The 18,328-nt window shown below is 37.0% G+C and overlaps 1 protein-coding gene and 1 pseudogene across 1 annotated transcript; both read right to left on the bottom strand.

Moving 5' to 3' along the window:
• LOC108990976 lies at positions 1-4,553 on the bottom strand (annotated as a pseudogene).
• Positions 4,554-5,336: 783 nt separating this feature from the next.
• Positions 5,337-7,651, bottom strand: LOC118344466 (exocyst complex component EXO70H1-like). Its single transcript, XM_035685009.1, has one exon. It carries the CDS (start codon positions 7,314-7,316, stop codon positions 5,472-5,474), a length of 1,845 nt encoding a protein of 614 aa, XP_035540902.1. The 5' UTR covers positions 7,317-7,651; the 3' UTR covers positions 5,337-5,471.
• Positions 7,652-18,328: the final 10,677 nt, after the last annotated feature.

The raw sequence follows: 18,328 nt of genomic DNA, 5'->3' as shown, positions 1-18,328 counted from the left end.
TCAATCGTCGACCTCTGCTTTGATCTCCCTTTTGCAACTTCTCCTTGTACTCCTCAACTGTTCCAGGGAAAGTTCTCACAGTTCCATTTTCCCCAACCCATATTTCACTGATCTTCTTCTCTTCATCCTCACAAACACGTGATATGAGCCTAGAGTCATGACTGACGAGGACGACAACACCCGTAAACTCGTCCAGCGCATCAATGCTCTGCATGTCTAAATGATTTGTGGGCTCATCCAACAACAAAAATATATGTGGCTTTGACATAGAAATTGAAGTGAATACAACCCGTGATTTTTTGCCCTCCAGATAATTTTGCAATTGGAGTGAGGTGATTATGGCTGGGATAACCAAATTTTCCAAGCTTGGCACGAACAGCGCTCCTCCTGCTTATTGAGTCCCTCTTGATCTGGATGAAGACGAAGAAGATACTGAACTGGAGTTTCCTCCATTGTCAGCAGGTCCATAAAGTGCTGCGAATACCTCCCAATTCTCAACTTCTGACTCCTCCGCACTTCACCCTCAGTTGGAACCAATCACCAGCGAGAAGATTCAATAGAGTAGATTTTCCTGCTCCATTAGGGCCAACAATAGCAACACGTGTTCCCATATCAATACAAACATCAACATTTGAGGCCTCATCCTCATCAACCTTTCCCTTCGCCTTGTTCTTTGATGCATCTTTTGCAGCATTGAACTTAGCACGGTCCTTCAGCTTCTCCTGCTGAGCACAACTCCCTGACCTCTTGGCTGCTTTAATTTGCTTCTCGTAAGTTTCATACCGCTTGTTCATCTCTTTGCGACGACGCTGCTCGTACCCGCTTTCAAACTCATCAAAGTTTCCACGGTATAAGTGAAGCTTAAGATCATGGAGATGAATGATTTAATTGCAGACAGTGTTAAGGAAATCCTGGTCATGTGAGACAACAACAAGAGTGTTTTTCCACCGACACAACGACTACTCCAGTAACCAAAGAACAGCCCTAAGGTCGAGATGATTTCTGGGTTCATCTAATAACAGAAGTGTTGGTTGCACCAAAAGAGCGCCCCTAGCCAGTGATATTCTCATATTCCTCCAGCCACCACTGAATGAACGAGTCGGAAAAACCTGCATTTCTTTGGTGAAACCCAACCCAGCAAGAATCTTTGATGCTTGGGCCTCAGCCGCATCTGATCCCAAGATCTGCGACTTCTCATACAACTCAGCGAGCTTCTCTCCTGCATCATCAGCATTGCCACGTCGTCGTCATTCTCATCCTCAACGACAGAAGATGAATTCTGCAAAATGCAACCTCATTTCGGCTGAAACAACTGCTTCAAGAGCACTTCTATCATCACCAATCACCTCTTGTTCAACCAAAAGAACATCAATATTCTTAGGAACATGGATCTTTCTCCAAGACAGGAGCTTTCTTCGTTTGGTTACTAAACTCAACTGAGTTCAGTCTAATTTTAAACTGAGTCTAACATCCAAACACTCAACTCTCAAATTGCTAAACTTATCCCAACTCAAAACCTTCTTACACATGAGACACACAACCTTTTTCAACTTAAAACATCTTTATATGTGAGACCCACAATCTTTTTCAATTTCCCATAAAAAGTATTAAATTCATCTTAACATCCAAACATACTTTAAACTCAGTTTAGATGGGTCCTACATAATTCTTTTTACTACTCAACTCACTACTATTTATAAAGAATTCAATTTAGCTGAGCTTAGTTCAACATCCAAACGTGGCCTTAATAACATATACTTGCCCATTCCATTGGGTCTAACCAAACTGTTGATGTCATGTTTCGCGGGCCTGGGCAACTCTATGTAGACAGTTCTCGGAGCGTCACTTGCACAATGGAAAAGGGGGAACCTCAAGGTTCGTTGTACCTCCGATGTTTAAGTTAGTTGTGATGTCGAAGATAAAGATAAAATAACAATGAAGATGGGTCTAAAAGCTAACCTTCTTGTTTGCTGCAGGTAGTATTTATTTATACTTGCCGACCTGGTCACCATGGTAGTAATATATTCACGCCGTCTACAGGCCAAGCTATCTTTATGTCGTCTGCTCGCCGAGCTATGAAGTGTTTAGGTTCGCTATGTGTAGTCTAGGCTTTGGGTCGCATTGAATGCGGCACGCTTTCTATTCTGGTTCGCATTGAATGCGGCGTGCTTTCTGCTCTGAGTTCCTCCTATCCCATTAATGCTCAGTGTGAACTGCCTTATATTTTCCCGGCTTGCATTGAATGCGACATTCCTTCTTCCTTAATCCTCTCATGTATCCTCTGACTAGGTTCCTAACGTAAGCATGTTCCGACCCGGATCTCATACCCAGGTTCCGACCCAAGACTTCCTAATCTATTCAGTCTTGTACAAACCTCGTATCTAGGCTCTAACCTAGGCCTTGCTTTTAGCCCGGCCCAAAAGATTTACTCTCTTCACAATATCCCGCAAATTTGTAACACACTTGTGGGCTGGAAATTATGAAAAGTTTTTTTTTTAGCCGAGTGAGCCATTATAAGGATTTCTAACTTGGGTGGGCATGTGGAAGGTGAAAGGGTTGCGTATACTCACTTGTTCACCTCCTCCAGATTATTGGGATGCGAACTAATCTCCAGCATTAATGAGCATGATTAATCATTAACTTTGTCCTCATTAATTGGAGTTATTTCCTTGTGTAAACTTCAACGTCGCCCGAGATTGGTTCGTTTTTTGCATGTGTGCTGTTGGTAAGCGTCATTCTGCATTTTCGCAAGTGATGTATCCCTTCGAATTTTGTGCGGCCGCTTCAGAAGTCTAGCTGTTCCATCGCATTGTTTAGACTCATTTCTTTCTCCTCTTTCTCTTCTCTGCCATTTCTATTTTGACCTCCCTCTTCGTATTTCTGAAAATTTAAAATTCTACCATCTCTGCTTCCTTTCATCATGACTAAACGTGGCGATAATGAAGCCCGTTCCAGCTACTTTGCAGGGAAACGTTGGACGTAGACTATGACTAGTAATGACCTCCGTTCACATTTTGCAGGTTATACCCTATCCCTTACGATACCGTTCTGGAAGCTCCCAGTTCTCGTGTTCCAATGGTAGATGCTAATGGACTGGAGAAAAGGGTTGCTCTCTATCCCCACATGTTTTCCAATGGACTTTGGTTGCCATTCTGCCGTTTGGTGCGTGATATCTTAGCCTTACTGGAACTAGCTCCGGCCCAAATTAACCCCAATGCTTGGCATTTCATAATGGCTAGTTGCATTGCCTTTTGAATTGCTCTTGGTGATTTGGAGAATTATCCTGATCTGATTGGTCGGGAATTTCTGTCAGTGTACCATATCAATCGGCTTGATGAGAGTGTTTGTAGTTTTCAATCTCTTTCCTCTGAGAAACGTTTCACTTTCCTAGAGAGGCATTTATGAAATGTCTCCACACCCTCAATCCTCAAGAACTCCCTCCGAATAAGTCGGCTTATTATGAAATGTTGACCATGGGCATAGATATGCCCCTAGCCTTCCATGATGCTTCTCCTTAACCTTCAACCTCTTTGTGTGTTTATTCTTTTAGTTTCCAGACCTGCATGAGACTTTGATGTAAGTTGACAAATTTGCATATATGAATGTACCTTTGGTTTGGTCAGAGCATGGTTGATTTTAACCTCTCATTTTATCTTATTTTTCGTCTGTTTTGTTTGCTTGTGTCCCTTCGTTGAACAGTGCGCTTTGTTTTGTTGTATTTGGTTGATTTTAACCTTCCGTTTTATCTTCTTTTTCCGTCTGTTGTATTTGTTTGTCACCCTTCGTCGAACGGTGCGCTTTATCTGTTAAAATGGGGATTGCTCTTGATTGGTTATGACCGGCACATAAGCCCCTCAAAGGTTTCACTAGGGATACAATCCAGCCTATCGGAGTAATCACTTTGTCTATATTGGCTGGAACAGCCCCCAAAATGACGTTTCTTATGGTAGACTTCCTTATGGTAAAAGCCTCATCCTCGTACAACACAATTCTCAGATGCTCATCCTTGAATCAAATGATGGCTATAACCTCCACATATCATCTGAAGGTGAAGTTTCCAACCCCGTCAGGAGTAGGCGAAATACACCGCGAACAAAAAACTGCAAGAGACTGCCATACCCGAGAAATGAAGTCTAAAGCAATAGCTGTACAAACTCTCGAAGAAGACTATAGGAGAACAGTCTTACCCCTGCCTCCAGTATTAACAGAATTAGATAGAGAAGTAAGAGACAAAGACAGAGCCCAACGAACCATTGGTTTTGGTAGCAATGGATCCAAAGAAACCAGAACACACTGCTGGAATAGGAACTAAAATGGCTACCGAATTGAGCCAATTCGTGAGGCAACTTCTTATTGAACATTGAGATGTGTTTGCTTGGAGTCATGAAGAAATGCCTGGCATCGATGTGTCAGTAATAGAACACTGCCTTAGTGTAAACCCTGAGGCGAAAAAGATCCAACAAAAACACCACAATTTCAGTGTTGAGAAGTATGCAGCCATCGCTGAGGAAGAAGATCACCTTTTGGCCATAGGGTTCATCCGAGAAGTTCATTGTCCCGAATGGCTTTCCAACATCGTGTTGGTAAAAAAAAAAAATAAGTAGAAAGTGGAGAATGTGTGTAGACTTCACTAATCTAAATAAAGTATGTCCTAAAGACAGCTTTACCCTCCCAAGGATAGACTTAATAGTGGATTCAACGGCCAGGAACACCCTTCTTAGCTTTATGGATGCATAATCTGGTTATAATCTGATCAGTATGAACTCTGATGATGAGGAGAAAACTGCATTTATCACAGACGGAGGCCTCTACTGCTGCAGAGCGATGTCATTCGGTCTAAAAAATTTGAGAGTAACGTACCAGCGACTGGTTAACCGAATGTTCAAAAATCAAATCGGGCGGAACATGAAAGTTTATATAGATGACTTTTTTGTTAAAAGTAAGAAACCAGAGCAAACATGTCCTTATTATATTAATATTTATTTTTTAATTTATATTTTATATTTTGAATTTTATATTTTCACCACTTTTAGGTTGACACATTAGCACGTATGGTTACATAAATAAAATTATAAGTATAGATAGAATTTTTCGTAAGTATTTACTCATACATGTATATTTCTTCGCTTCATTTCCTGAAATAATTAGATACGAGCATGGTTGTTTTTTTTTTTGATAGACTACCAGCTTGGTTGTGATTGTACAGTATTTTGTTGTTTGTGGGCGCTGGTTGCACAATATGATTTGGAAATGTTTTGAGAGTAAAAAATAAAAAATAATAATAATAATAATAACGTTTTTAATAATATTCAAAATTAAAAATAGAGAAATTAAAAATCAAAGAATTTTGTAGTATCTGTATTGTTGCTGATCCAGATCAGATGTATCAATCTCTATATACGTGTACAAAATTATTTTCACTTTGAGTTTTCTTTTGTTTTTTATGTACAAAACACACGAGCACAAAAATCTCAATGGCTTTGCCCACCACGAGAGTGGGAAGTCGAAGAAGATGACGAAACACTCCCTGCACTTCCGGTCGCATAGAACAGATCCGACAAGTAATTCCCCAAATCATCTGGGGTATATCTGACCAAAGATCCAGATCCGAACCTCAACTTACCCCGATACTTGTTGTAAAACTCCTGGTACGCCGATCTAAGCTTCTTCGCCACCGAGATTTTGATTTCGTCCCGGAGTTTCGGGTCCGTAATAATCCATGCACTCTGTTTCCTATACGCCTCGTCAAACGCCAAATTGAATTTCTTTAAACAATCCCTCGCTTGCTCCAGTGAAATCTCAGCCGTCGGATTTTCGGGCAACGAAGAGAATACCTTGTTCCAGCCCATCCGCTCGTAGTTCGAAGCGTACTGTTTCACCTTTGATTCGTGCATAGTCACCCAATCCTCACCGAGGAGGAGTTTCAGGTTCGACGTGCGCACCTTGACGACGACGTATTGGAGGTTGTTGGCTAAGAACAGGTACGAGAGCGCCGCATCCTTGTAGAACTCAGTTTTGCCGTCTAGTTTACAGAGGAGGACGAGGATCAACCACGCAATTCGAGTGGAAATCAGACTATCGTCGGACTCTAGGCTGTCGAAGCAGGATTCTGGTAACGGTGAATGCAATGTTAAAGGCCAGTCGGTGACGATGTCGGCGAGGACGCCGCTGTAATCGGCTAGGAAGGAGATGTAGTTCATTACGTAGCGTGTGAGCGGGTGAACCCCACCTCCGGGGACGGGACTCTTCGACGGGTCCTTCTGGATGGCGGTTTCGAAGTCCGTTAGCATCGTGCGCACCGCCTCACCGAGCTTGACCAGAGAAGAAACTGCCTGTGATCGAACGACAGAGGTCGATTCATACGAAAAAATAGATTCGATCTCTGGCCAGGAATCAGAGATAGCTTCGTACATGTCCAACATACGAAACATTTTCTCAGGGGATTTCTTGCTCTTTGCTACGATTTCCGGGAACTCAAACAAGCTAATCGCGCTCTCTCTGGAAATATCAGCGAAGCACGATTCTCTGATCGATTCCGAAGCGGAAAACACGGTATCACACAGAATCCTCTCTCCATAAAAGAGAGTTTTCACGGCCATTTTTACAGCGTTCAACCACTTCTTGATCTTCAGCTCCAAAACCTCCCAATCGATCTTCAGCACTTTCGAGAGAGACAGCCTCTCAACCCCGAGATGATACAAAGCCTCATCGATGATAGATTTGCGTATTACTTTGTAGATTTTCACGCACTCTTTGCCATAACCAGAAGCTATCATACAGTCTGCAATAGCTTCTAAGTCCGCCATCGCAATCATCGAAGCTCGGTCCACCTCAGATACCGACTCGCCAACGGCACGAAACTCGTCCTCCGACTCATCATCCTCCAGGTCGGAAACACTAGACCTCGCCGCCGAGGATCTAGAGGAGCGGGCCGAAACCGATTCGGGATCCAGGCACGCCCGATTGGCTGACAAAATCTGATAGAACTCCTTCTCCAACCTCTTCATAGCCATTTGCATCAAGGTGTGGGCCCTGACAAGCTTTTCGGAGGCCGCGTTTTGGGTAACAAAATATTTCATGGCGGACTGCAGGTCTCTGACGGAGTGTAGGAACTGTTTGGATTCAGTACGGTCGTCGTGGAAAAGGGAGGCGATTTTGACGTAAGAGGAAGCGTCCGTGCTCCACTTTATAATAAGGGACTCTGCTATTTCGATGTTTTCATTCATTAGCGATTCAGAGAAAGTAGTGCGGGGGGGTGAAGGAGGTGGGATTGTTTTAGATGGAGGTGAAGATTTGAACAAGAAATGATTCCTCATTCCGATTTTCTTGTCAGTCACTGTATAATCTTCGGTATTTGTTTTTTCAATCTTTTCAGATAAGATTTAAACAGAGTACGAGAGTTGTGAAAAAGAGATGGGTTGTAGATTCTTGCTCTGGCGTAGTCTGCTATGCGAGAGAGTTGGAATATTGCTTAATGGAAGGGGAGAGAATACGAGTGGGGGGCATTTATAGAGGAAGGGAGAGGGAAGAAAGACTCAAGAGTGGAGGGGACAACTGGGGCCGGTAACGGTAAGAATAGTTGACATTGTCGTCTGGATAGCAGGACTGATTACACTGGCGCGATTGAAGACTGCCGTATACGCGCTTCGCCCCTTGTTTGTTTGTTTTGCTTTTAAGTTTGGAATTACGTTTGACAAAAAACTCAACCTCCTACTGTTTATACAACCTCTACACTTCACATTATTTTTAATTTTTATTATTTTTTTTTATTAAATATTTATTATATAAATAATGAATAAAAAATTTAAAATAATTTAAAAAGAATAAACTCAGAAAAAAATTTAAAAAAAATATTAAAAATTTAAAAAATTTAAAGTGTAAAGTGTATTGAAAATTATGTAGCAAATCTCAAAAGATAATGTCAAAACGACAGACGGCAGGAATCGCTTGCATGTCCTTCTCCACTCCCGATTTTCAGATTAATTCCTTCGTGTCATTGTCGTTGTCATGTTCTTAGGGGTCGAAATCCGGTAGATTGTGGTTATGATTAAGATGTCAAATCAGAGTTACCGATCAAATTTTAATATAAAATTAAATTATATCCGAGTTCATCATGAGTACCATGTTTGAGTTTCTTATCTTTTTTAAACGAAATTGAGCTTATTCATTAATTTCGAAATTGAGCTTATATCCAGTAAAAATAAATTATTAAAATGTATCTTTTAAATAAATAAATAAATAAATCTATTCATCATCTCAATTTTTATCATTTTCTTATCATTTTATGATGTAATATTAAATGATAGGTTTAGAAGTGAAATGTAATAAATAATTTTCAATCATTTATTATCACATCATAAGATGATGGAAACTGAGATGATGAGTAACATTATTCATAATTCAAACTTTTGTTCTTTATTTAAATAAAATTTCTTTATCTATCCATAAAATATAGTACATTGCACATGAAAGGCTCCGAGTTACGTGGTTCCGAATACTATGTCTTTATTCAAGATCATCTGAGAACCTGTGATACGCAAGTAATCATCGAGGAGACCTTAATTCTATAATATTTTTTCTCCCACGCTTGATGCATGAGATCTTGAGATTTTGGAATTTCGGTTTCATATAAAAATCCTTCGTTATTGCGTGGATCCTACAAATAATAGAATGGCTTATTAATTTATGCCAATGCATTGTTCTCGTTGATGAGTACTTTGAATGATTCTACTCTGACTAGGTTATAAATATAGAAATAATGTTATATATAATTATAAAATATGTAAATTTTACGCACCTCATTTTAAACAAAGTAAGATTCACTATTGAAATTTTGTTTATTAAAAATTTTTTTTTTTGATGAAATAGTCTCATTTCATTAATAAACCGAAGTTACAAATGTGACTTATCAATATATGGATAAATCCAGAGTATAAGCCAACTACGCATAAGTTCTTGAGCTTCCCCACACACAAATTTCTTTATGGCGGACATTGTCTTAACTTCTTAATAACTCTCTCTTAACGGAGAAAGCATTCTGTAAACAGAACTTGACGGCCCCTCTATCCTCCTAAGGAGAAAAAGTACGGGACACTACTATGAACACTAAATCCAATAACCTATTTCTATTTTATTAAAACCTAAAATAACAAAAATCAAATAAAACACATTAACAACTAAAAAACTACTAACTAAACAAACTAAACTACAAAACCACAAGTCTCGGTGTGACCCGGACCACACGCCCACCGCAAGCATCGACGTTTCGAGCCCTGACGGCACGAGCACCCAGCTCACGTACAGACACAACAGCCTCCACTACGCAGGTAGCACCTACGCGAGGACTGGTCATACGATATCACCGGCCATGAAATCACCCCCCACTCTCAAATAGCTCTTGCCCTAGATTGCGTACAATCCAAAGGCACAACACCTCACTTGGGTCAACAAAAGAACACAAGAACACAAAACAAAACGCAACAAAATACTGGAATAGAACAAAGTAACAGAAGACCACAGCGAATGAACAGTGCACGATGCGTCGGCAGTGACGCGTACAGGGTGCTAGTCACTCGGGGAGGGAAACCGACGGTCGATCTTGGAAGCCCCGGAGTCAAGGAGTCCAGAGAAGCCGAGCGTGGCATCGGCAAAGGGCTCCGCAGTGGCGCGTGGTGGGCACGCGTCGACGAGATCCAGAGCTTCGTCCCGCGCGTGCGGGCTACGCTCCACTCCGATGAACGCCATATTTGGTGGGTTTGAAGATCGGCGGCTGGGTTTCATCCCGGTGGGGCGCGTGTAGGCGGTAGACGGCTGCAAAGAGCCGAACGACGATCCTCCCTTATTCGGCCTGAAAAACAAAAAATAAAACCAAGACAAACACTACACAGAGATAAACATGGACAGACATAAAGGGGGAGAGGAAGGAGGAATAGGGGGGAGGAGCCGAAGCTCCCACCCCCTTTCGTTCAATCTGAAGTTTTAGGTAGCTTAGTGGGAAGAGCTGTGTGGGAAGAGCTGTGCAATCTCAATTCTGGATTGAATAATAGTGCAAGTTGATCCGCATGCATTAAAATTTTAACTACTATTTTAATTCCCTGCAGATGAGGTAAGACACGACGACTACTACTACAACTATTATTTGTATATTTTTTGACTTTTTCTATACGACGACTACTCCTCTGTATTCTAACTTTATACTTCAAAAAAGAAAACAAAAAATGATTTTGAATTTTGACGAATTCTAAGATGCAAGCCTTATTAATACTCGTACTGTCGGTTGTCTTGCTCTCCTTGGCCACCAGTCACAGAAAAACAGAAATTGCAGTTATTTTAATGCACTTGACCGTCGCCCGCTTACTCCCCACCATGCATCTTTGTTTTATTTGTTTATTTATTTATTTTCTTTTTGGGTACTCTTTCTTAGGGGTGTAAACTCAAACCGAAAAATCGAAAAACCGGACCGAACCGGACCGGTTTTACCGGTTTTGAACCGGTCTGGTCCGGAACCGGTTTTTAAAACGTAAAAACCGGCCGGTTCCGGTCCGGTTCCGGTTCCAGAATTTTTTGGACCGGACCGGACCGGTTGATTAAAAAAAATAAAAAAAAATAATTTTATATATAAGTTTTATACAAAATATTTTATATATATTAAATATTAATATATATAAGTTTTATATATAATGTATAATTATAAATTTTTATGTGAAATTTTATATATAACATATATATTCATATATGAAATAATTTCTTATTATAATTTATAAATTATTACATAAAATATTAATACTAAATTACTAAAAGTTTATAACTAATACTAATATATAACTTATAACTATACCAATAGTCTAATATTAATACTATTATATAGTCTAATATATTAATAAAAGTATAAAACAGTTTTTTTTAAATCAATTTTTTTTTTTTTTTATAAACAAATTTTTAATGACAAATTGTGAAATTTATATTTTTAAAAAACCGGAAAACCGGACCGGACCGGACCGGAAACCGGTAAAACCGGAAGTACCGGTTTAGGAGGATAACCGGTGCGTAATCGGTTTTGAAAAATATAAAACCGGTACATACCGGTTCGGTCCTAGATTTTATCCAAAACCGGACCGGACCGGACCGGTTACACCCCTACAGTCTTTCTTGCACCAAAAAAGAGTATTTTATTTATTTATTTATTTATTTATTTATATATACACATATTTTGGTGAGATCGAGACCGTGACAAAGTCAGTTACGTACTTTATACTTTTGACTTTTTAAATACGACAGTTCCTCTGTATAATGTATTACATGATTTATAATTGAGAAATGATTTATATAAATTTTAAATAGATAAATCTTATATAAATTTTTGTAAAAAAGTAGACTCTACTTTAAAAAAATATAAAAAAATTATTATTTATTAGTGAGACCCATTATTTTACAAAAGACTTGTATGAAACTTGTCTATTTAGAACTTATATATAACATTACTCTTTATAATTATATGATTGAAGAAATTTTGCATATTTATTTTTAAAATAAATATAAGGTTCATTATTATAATTTATAAAGTAGATTTTTCTCATGTTGGGTTTCATATTTACTTTTTTTTAAAACTATATAAAATTTATATATTCTAATACTGTATAAATCATTTCTTATTTAAAATATTTTATTTATTTTATTATTATTATTATTATTATTATAACCAACAACAACGACATATATCTCGTACGTCTTAGAGACAGCTGTTATATATATTGCGTTGCCCGTCGTAAGCGTGGAAATATTCCCAAACCAAAGCATAAATCATCACAAACATTAGCTTCGTAAACATCAATAATAATATTATATACTACAAATTATCCTTAGTATAATTGACTAATTCTTAGCTGAAATCAAGGTTCAATACATAGACATATATAGTACTCGTGTGGCATATATATATAGCAATTATTGCGTACGTGCGCACCTCAAGACATGACATGACACCAAAATACGATATAATTAGAAGGTTCCATTAGTCATTTTGTTGTTTGGAGCTGTCGTTTTAACTTATTCTTAGAGCGTTACTCATTACTCATAATTAGAAGGTTTCATTAGTCAATATTATTATTTTAATTTAGATCGACCTTCCATTCATAAAATTAAAAACGCGCGCATGATCCATATATATATATATATATATGCATGTTTCGAATTAAAAAAGATGTGAAAAAAGATGTGAAAAATAATTTTTAGTTGATTATTTTAAAGTAGAAAATGTTTTTTTTAGGGAGATGAAAAAACAATTTTGGGATTTTAAATATGTGTGCATGCATTGAAATTTGAAGTTTAAATATTAGAAAATTGAAAATTTTCTTCTCAGCAAACATGTTTAAAAAAAAAAAAAAATCAAATGATCTTATGTATGTGTCAAGTCATTTATGATGTTTTATTTTTATTTTCTTTATTTATTTCTGATGACATATATAGTTTGGCTGAGCAGTGTGCCCCGAGATGGCGGAGTTCTTAAGGTATTTTCAAAAGTAATTATAAAATACTGTACATGGAACGAGTCGTCTATATGTAGACCAATCACGATCAATTAATTAATATTATTCCTTGAGTATAATACATATAGGCATAGAGCTCATCCAGGAATTTGTCCTGTTTGTTCAAAAATGTCAAATTTGAATTCTAAATTGGATGTTGATCATAAAATATATTTGAATCAATCATCGTCGAAACCGTGTTTCTGTGTATACATGAGATCATATTTACGTGACATCTTAGGCTAGCTATAGCTACAGTACCCTCTCAATTTAAGGTTGCGTTTAGATATTAAACTGAATTGAGTTCTTTATAAATAATAATGAATTGAGATGGTAGAGTGAATTTTATGGAGTCCGCTTAAAATGAATTTAAATGTGTTGATATGACATCCATCCACATCAAATTAACTAGGGGCAAAATGTACAAAATATTACTTTCTATTTTTCCTAGCCACCGGTTTGTAGGCATCATGTGCCCACTACAGAATTTCTGCCATTGGACAGGACAGTTACATCAAACAGTGTAGACTCACTCAAGTTCTTTCCAGATGCAGTTTAAGTGATTGTTTGGATGGTTGAAGATGTTTAAAAATGAACTATACTGAGTTGAGTTTAACAACCAAACAGAGCCTAAATATTCTTCTATTGGTTCTTATAGTTATATATGTTTCTCTAGTCGTCTCCCTTTTTGTTTTGAAAGTTGTTAGAGATACGAACAGATCCCACAAATTAATGTGACACAATACTAATTAGTATGCCACGTCAAATTTTTTTTTCTCATTTTTCCCCTCTCTCCTTCTCCCTCGTGCCGCTTCGTCGGACTATTCATCTAGGCCAGGTTTTTTCTCGGCCCGATACCCACATAGAAAACCCCGAGCCCTTTGCAACACTCGCTCTCTCTACTCTCTCAGACGAAGCTCGGCCTAAGAACTGACTGTGAACCGCCAGAGAGAAAGTGGATGAGAACTGAGAATCTGCAATCAGGGAAGAAGACCCGAGGAAGAAGGCGACTTTATTTGAAATGATGCCATTTGGTTTAAATCAAACGACGTCGTTCTACTAAAAACTTTTTTTAATATGTTATGAATTAAACGACGACGTTTGGTGTAATACCAAACGACGTCGTTTTAATTGTGTTTAAAACATAACTACAGGCTTAAAACGATATTGTTCCACTTAAGCTTAAGTAGAATGGCGTCATTTTGAGTACAGAACATATAAAAAAATAATAATTTATTTAATCGGTCGGTTCAGCAGTTTGAACCAGGTTCGAACTGATGTCGAATAGGCCGATATTGGTTTTCTCTATTTGCTGCCGCACGCCGATCGATTCTCCACCGATTTCGGCCGGTTCTAAGCTCTGGCGGCTAGTCTGGGTCAGTCTAGGTCGGTTTCTTGGTTTGTTGTACAACCTTACTTTCTAGCAACTAAATGGAAAAAAACTCAAAAGGAAAATGCATATTATGTTCAATGAATCATCTATTTTATGGTTTTTTTTTACTCTCTTCTATGTGACTTTTTAATGGTGGTCAACGAACATGTAGACTTTGATTTAAAAAATTAAATAAATAAAGTTTGAATGCTGCATCAACATTTTTTTCATAAAAGCATATTCATATCATATAGACTTTGATTTATTAAAAAAAAAAAAACTTGGGTGCAACTCGGATTTTTAAATACCGGTTTCAATTCGGGTTTCGGTCTGGGTATACTCGGGCTCCCTGGCCAGAACACGAATGAACAGTACTTTCATTCCCTTCCTCCCCCTTCCCCTTGTCCGCTCCCTTTCCCAAACCCCTAAGCCCAATGTCTCCACAACCCCTCACTGACGTTGCCAACACATCCTCTAAAAAACGTCGTCACTGCACCTTCCTCTATCACCCCTCGCCGTCATTGCCAACTCATGCCCTAAAAAACATCGCGCCGCACCTTCCTCGCCCCTCATTGACGTCGTTGCCGCACCCCTCACCGTAGCCCAACCATTTTCCTCCTCTCGTCACCGATGTTAGAACGTCGTCGTCATCGCCCCTCACTGGCAAGTACAAGATCTCTCTCTCTCTCTCTCCATCTCTCTCTAGGCTGACGGGGTAGGGAACGGGGCCAGGGAGAGTGAAAGGAGGAAAAAAACTTAATTGGCGTGGCATGCATGTCAGTTTGTGGGTTTTGTAGAATCTCTTTGTGTCTCTAGTATTTTTATTTTGCTTTTTTAAGAGATTGAAACAATGTTATATCTGCAAAGAAATATTGCACTCAATGTAAGGCGTTATATTTACTTTAATTGAAAAGAATTTACAATTTGGTGCACTGTGTACTACCTAAGCTAGTTTATTAGTTTGATACAATGGGAGATAGTTATTACGTACCTTTTCTTCAAGCCCTACCCCTGATCTCATGGCATATGTGTAATTTGATCCCAAAGCATGTTCAACCAATTATTTATTAATCAATGGTGTTGTAATTATCTCAAATAATATATTCGGTTTAGTTTAGAGATAGCGGGCATGCATGACCCACTATCTAGTGTCTAAAGTTAGGGAGAGTTTTTAGGGGACCGAGTTTTCTCTCTTTTTTTTCTCTTTCCTTCTTTTCTTTTTCTTTGAAATTCTCAGACCGAGTTTTCTCTCGTTTTCACTGGGCAGAGGGCGTTCGGAGCTTAAGCTCCGACCATCTCCTCCCCTAGCCAGCCCCAGAGGCTTTTTAATTTTTATGCTTTTCTGTTTGATTTTTTTCCCTAAGTTTTTCCTTAGTTTTCTCTCCTTAGTATCGATCCTCGCCGATCTGCTGCTTTCCAGCAACCTCCGACCAACACGCGACACAGGTTCAACCTCTCTGGTCGCCGATCTTCATGTTCGAGGAAGAAAGATGTGTTTATGCTTGGCGCGTTCGAAGCACGCGCGACCCCTGCCGTGCAAGTTTTCCAGTAGCAGCCGCATCCTAGAGCGGCATTGGCGGCCATGCGGGGCCCCACCAGCTTCAGAGGCCTCAGGTCATTCAGATCTGCTTGTTCGTTCACCTCCTTTGGTGGCACGTGTCCTACACGCGCCGCCACCACCTATGTTGACATGTCGCCGGCAACTCGGCTTAGATTCCAGCTGCTACCATATGTTACAGTTTTTCCTAACTAGTGATCTTGTAAGAGGGATCGTGGACCTCTTCAAAAATTTTCAGACAATATGTGACAGTGCACCCGCCACCTTCACCAATTCCAGCGGATTCAATGCAATATTTTTGTTTTTTTTCATTTTTGGCAGCACCAAGTGTCAAACTTTGCAACCACATGAATGTGTGAACCAATTAATTTTGGAAGATACTGAAAATCAACTAGAAATTAGTCAATGAAATTCAACTCATGGGCACCGTCTAGTTAGTTCCCTGCCTGATCTGGCATCCAATTGTTTTTACATTCAAAGAGAAGAAAAATAGAAGAGGATTCCAGATTCCAGGGAACTTATGGTGTTGAAACATGTCAGAACTTGGCTGACTTCACTTCAAAGATTCACACTCGGTTACCCAAATTTCAAGGATTCACACACCAAGGGACCCAAGTATTGACAATTATTAAAAAAAATAAAAATAAAAATAATGTTAGGGTGCATCCCGAATATGCACATTAGTACACATATATTTTTATTTTTATTTTTATTAAATATTTTTTAAACATCTTTAAATATTTTAAAAAATATATAAATAAAAATTTCTTAATAGTCAATTTCTTAACCATTAAAAAAAATTAAAAAAAATAAAATATATGAGTGGACACATTTAATTTGGCTAATAAAGATAACGAAGTTAAGGCATGTTTGGATGCCTTAAAACTTTGTGAATAGTGGTGAAATTGTGAAATGATTTGAGTGAAAATAATTTTTTGAAGTTTTGGAGAATGAGAAAAAAAATTTTGAATAAAATATATTTTAAAATGGTATTGTACTGGAATTTGTAAAAATAAATAGATAAAGTTAAAGTATTTTTAAATATTACTTTTAGTTTGAAATTTGTAAAAGTTGTATTGATTTTTGTGTTCTAGTAATGATTAAGTAATAATTAAATTAAAAAATTAAAATTAAAAAATATTTTGTGTTTGAGTGATTTTTGATAATGGAGTTATGAGAAATTTTGAACATGTACATTAATACAAATATATTTTTATTTTTATTTTTATTAAACATTTTTTCAACATCTTTAGACATCTAAAAAAAATAAAAATAAAAATTTACTAATAGTCAATTTCTTAATCATTAAAAAAATAAAAAAAAATTAAAATATATGAGTTGACATATTTAAGTTTGCCTAATAAAGATAATGAAGTTAGGACATATTTGGATGCTTAAAGAATCTTGAAACTTTGTGAGTAGTGGTGAAACTGTGAAATGATTTGAGTGAAAATAATTTTTTGAAGTTTTGGAGAATGAGAGAAAAAAAAAATTGAATAAAAATATATTTTAAAATGGTATTGACAATTTAAAAAAAAAAATGTTAGGGTGCATCCCGAATATGCACATTAATACAAATATATTTTTATTTTTATTTTTATTAAACATTTTTTAAACATCTTTAGACATCTAAAAAAAATACAAATAAAAATTTACTAATAGTCAATTTCTTAATCATTAAAAAAATAAAAAAAAAATTAAAATATATGAGTTGACATATTTAAGTTTGCCTAATAAAGATAATGAAGTTAGGACATATTTGGATGCTTAAAGAATCTTAAAACTTTGTGAGTAGTGGTGAAACTGTGAAATGATTTGAGTGAGAATAATTTTTTGAAGTTTTGGAGAATGAGAGAAAAAAAATTGAATAAAAATATATTTTAAAATGGTATTGTATTGGAATTTGTAAAAATAAATAGATAAAGTTAAAGTATTTTTAAATATTATTTTTGTTTTTAAATTTGTAAAAGTTGTATTGATTTTTGTATTTGAGTAATAATTTGATGAAAAAATTAAAATTAATGGAGTGATTTTTGATAATGGAGTATTTTTGTGTTTGAGTGATTTTTGATAATGGAGTTATGAGAAATTTTGAAAATTTTAAAAATTTTCATGTTTGCCAAACATGTCCTTAGAGTTTATGTGCACATGAAGTTATCATGTAACTATTTTTCTTTTATTCATTATTGTAATAACCTGAAAAAATTAAGGAAAATTCCATGTACAGCATTATTATTCCACTTTTATCATATTATGAAGAAATGATGGGAAAATGTTACGTTTACAAAGTGTGATAATAAAAGTAGGATAGATAATAGAAAAATGACCGCAATTTTATTGATAACACTAACTTTTAGGGGAGTAAAACCGTAGTTATAATAAGATATTTATTAGAGAGGTTACAAATAAGTATAAAGACCAAAACCCAGCTATAAAAAACCAAAGACCAAGCAATCTCAATTGTTACCAAGACTGCAAATCCCATTTCACCTGTAGGAGTTCTGGCAACCAAAACAAAGACAGATTATTATTATTATTATAATTTATAAATTCAGAGTTCATCATAGGACTCATTCAAGGAAATCAATGCAGAAATATTGGGGTTGTGATGACAGTGAAATGGAAAGGGAAAAATGGTATAATCAGAGCAACGTTATAACAACACAAGTGGAGTAATTTGCATTAGATCAAAAGATAGGTATAAACATCTATCTTACTAATCAGTTTTGTAATTTCTTCACATCCGCATGAGTACAGGAAATGGAATAAAAAAGAGTTATATGCATCTGTTTTATTGCACTTTTAAAATTGAATAACACAACAAGAGTGTAGGGGAAACCGCCTTACATGATTTGCAATATCGATACTTCAAAA

The sequence above is a fragment of the Juglans regia genome, chromosome 14 (genome assembly GCF_001411555.2).
Source record: "Juglans regia cultivar Chandler chromosome 14, Walnut 2.0, whole genome shotgun sequence".
Lineage (NCBI taxonomy): Eukaryota > Viridiplantae > Streptophyta > Magnoliopsida > Fagales > Juglandaceae > Juglans > Juglans regia.
The sequence above is the reverse complement of the archived record's forward strand: the minus strand, read 5'-3'. Positions and strand labels throughout refer to the sequence as shown.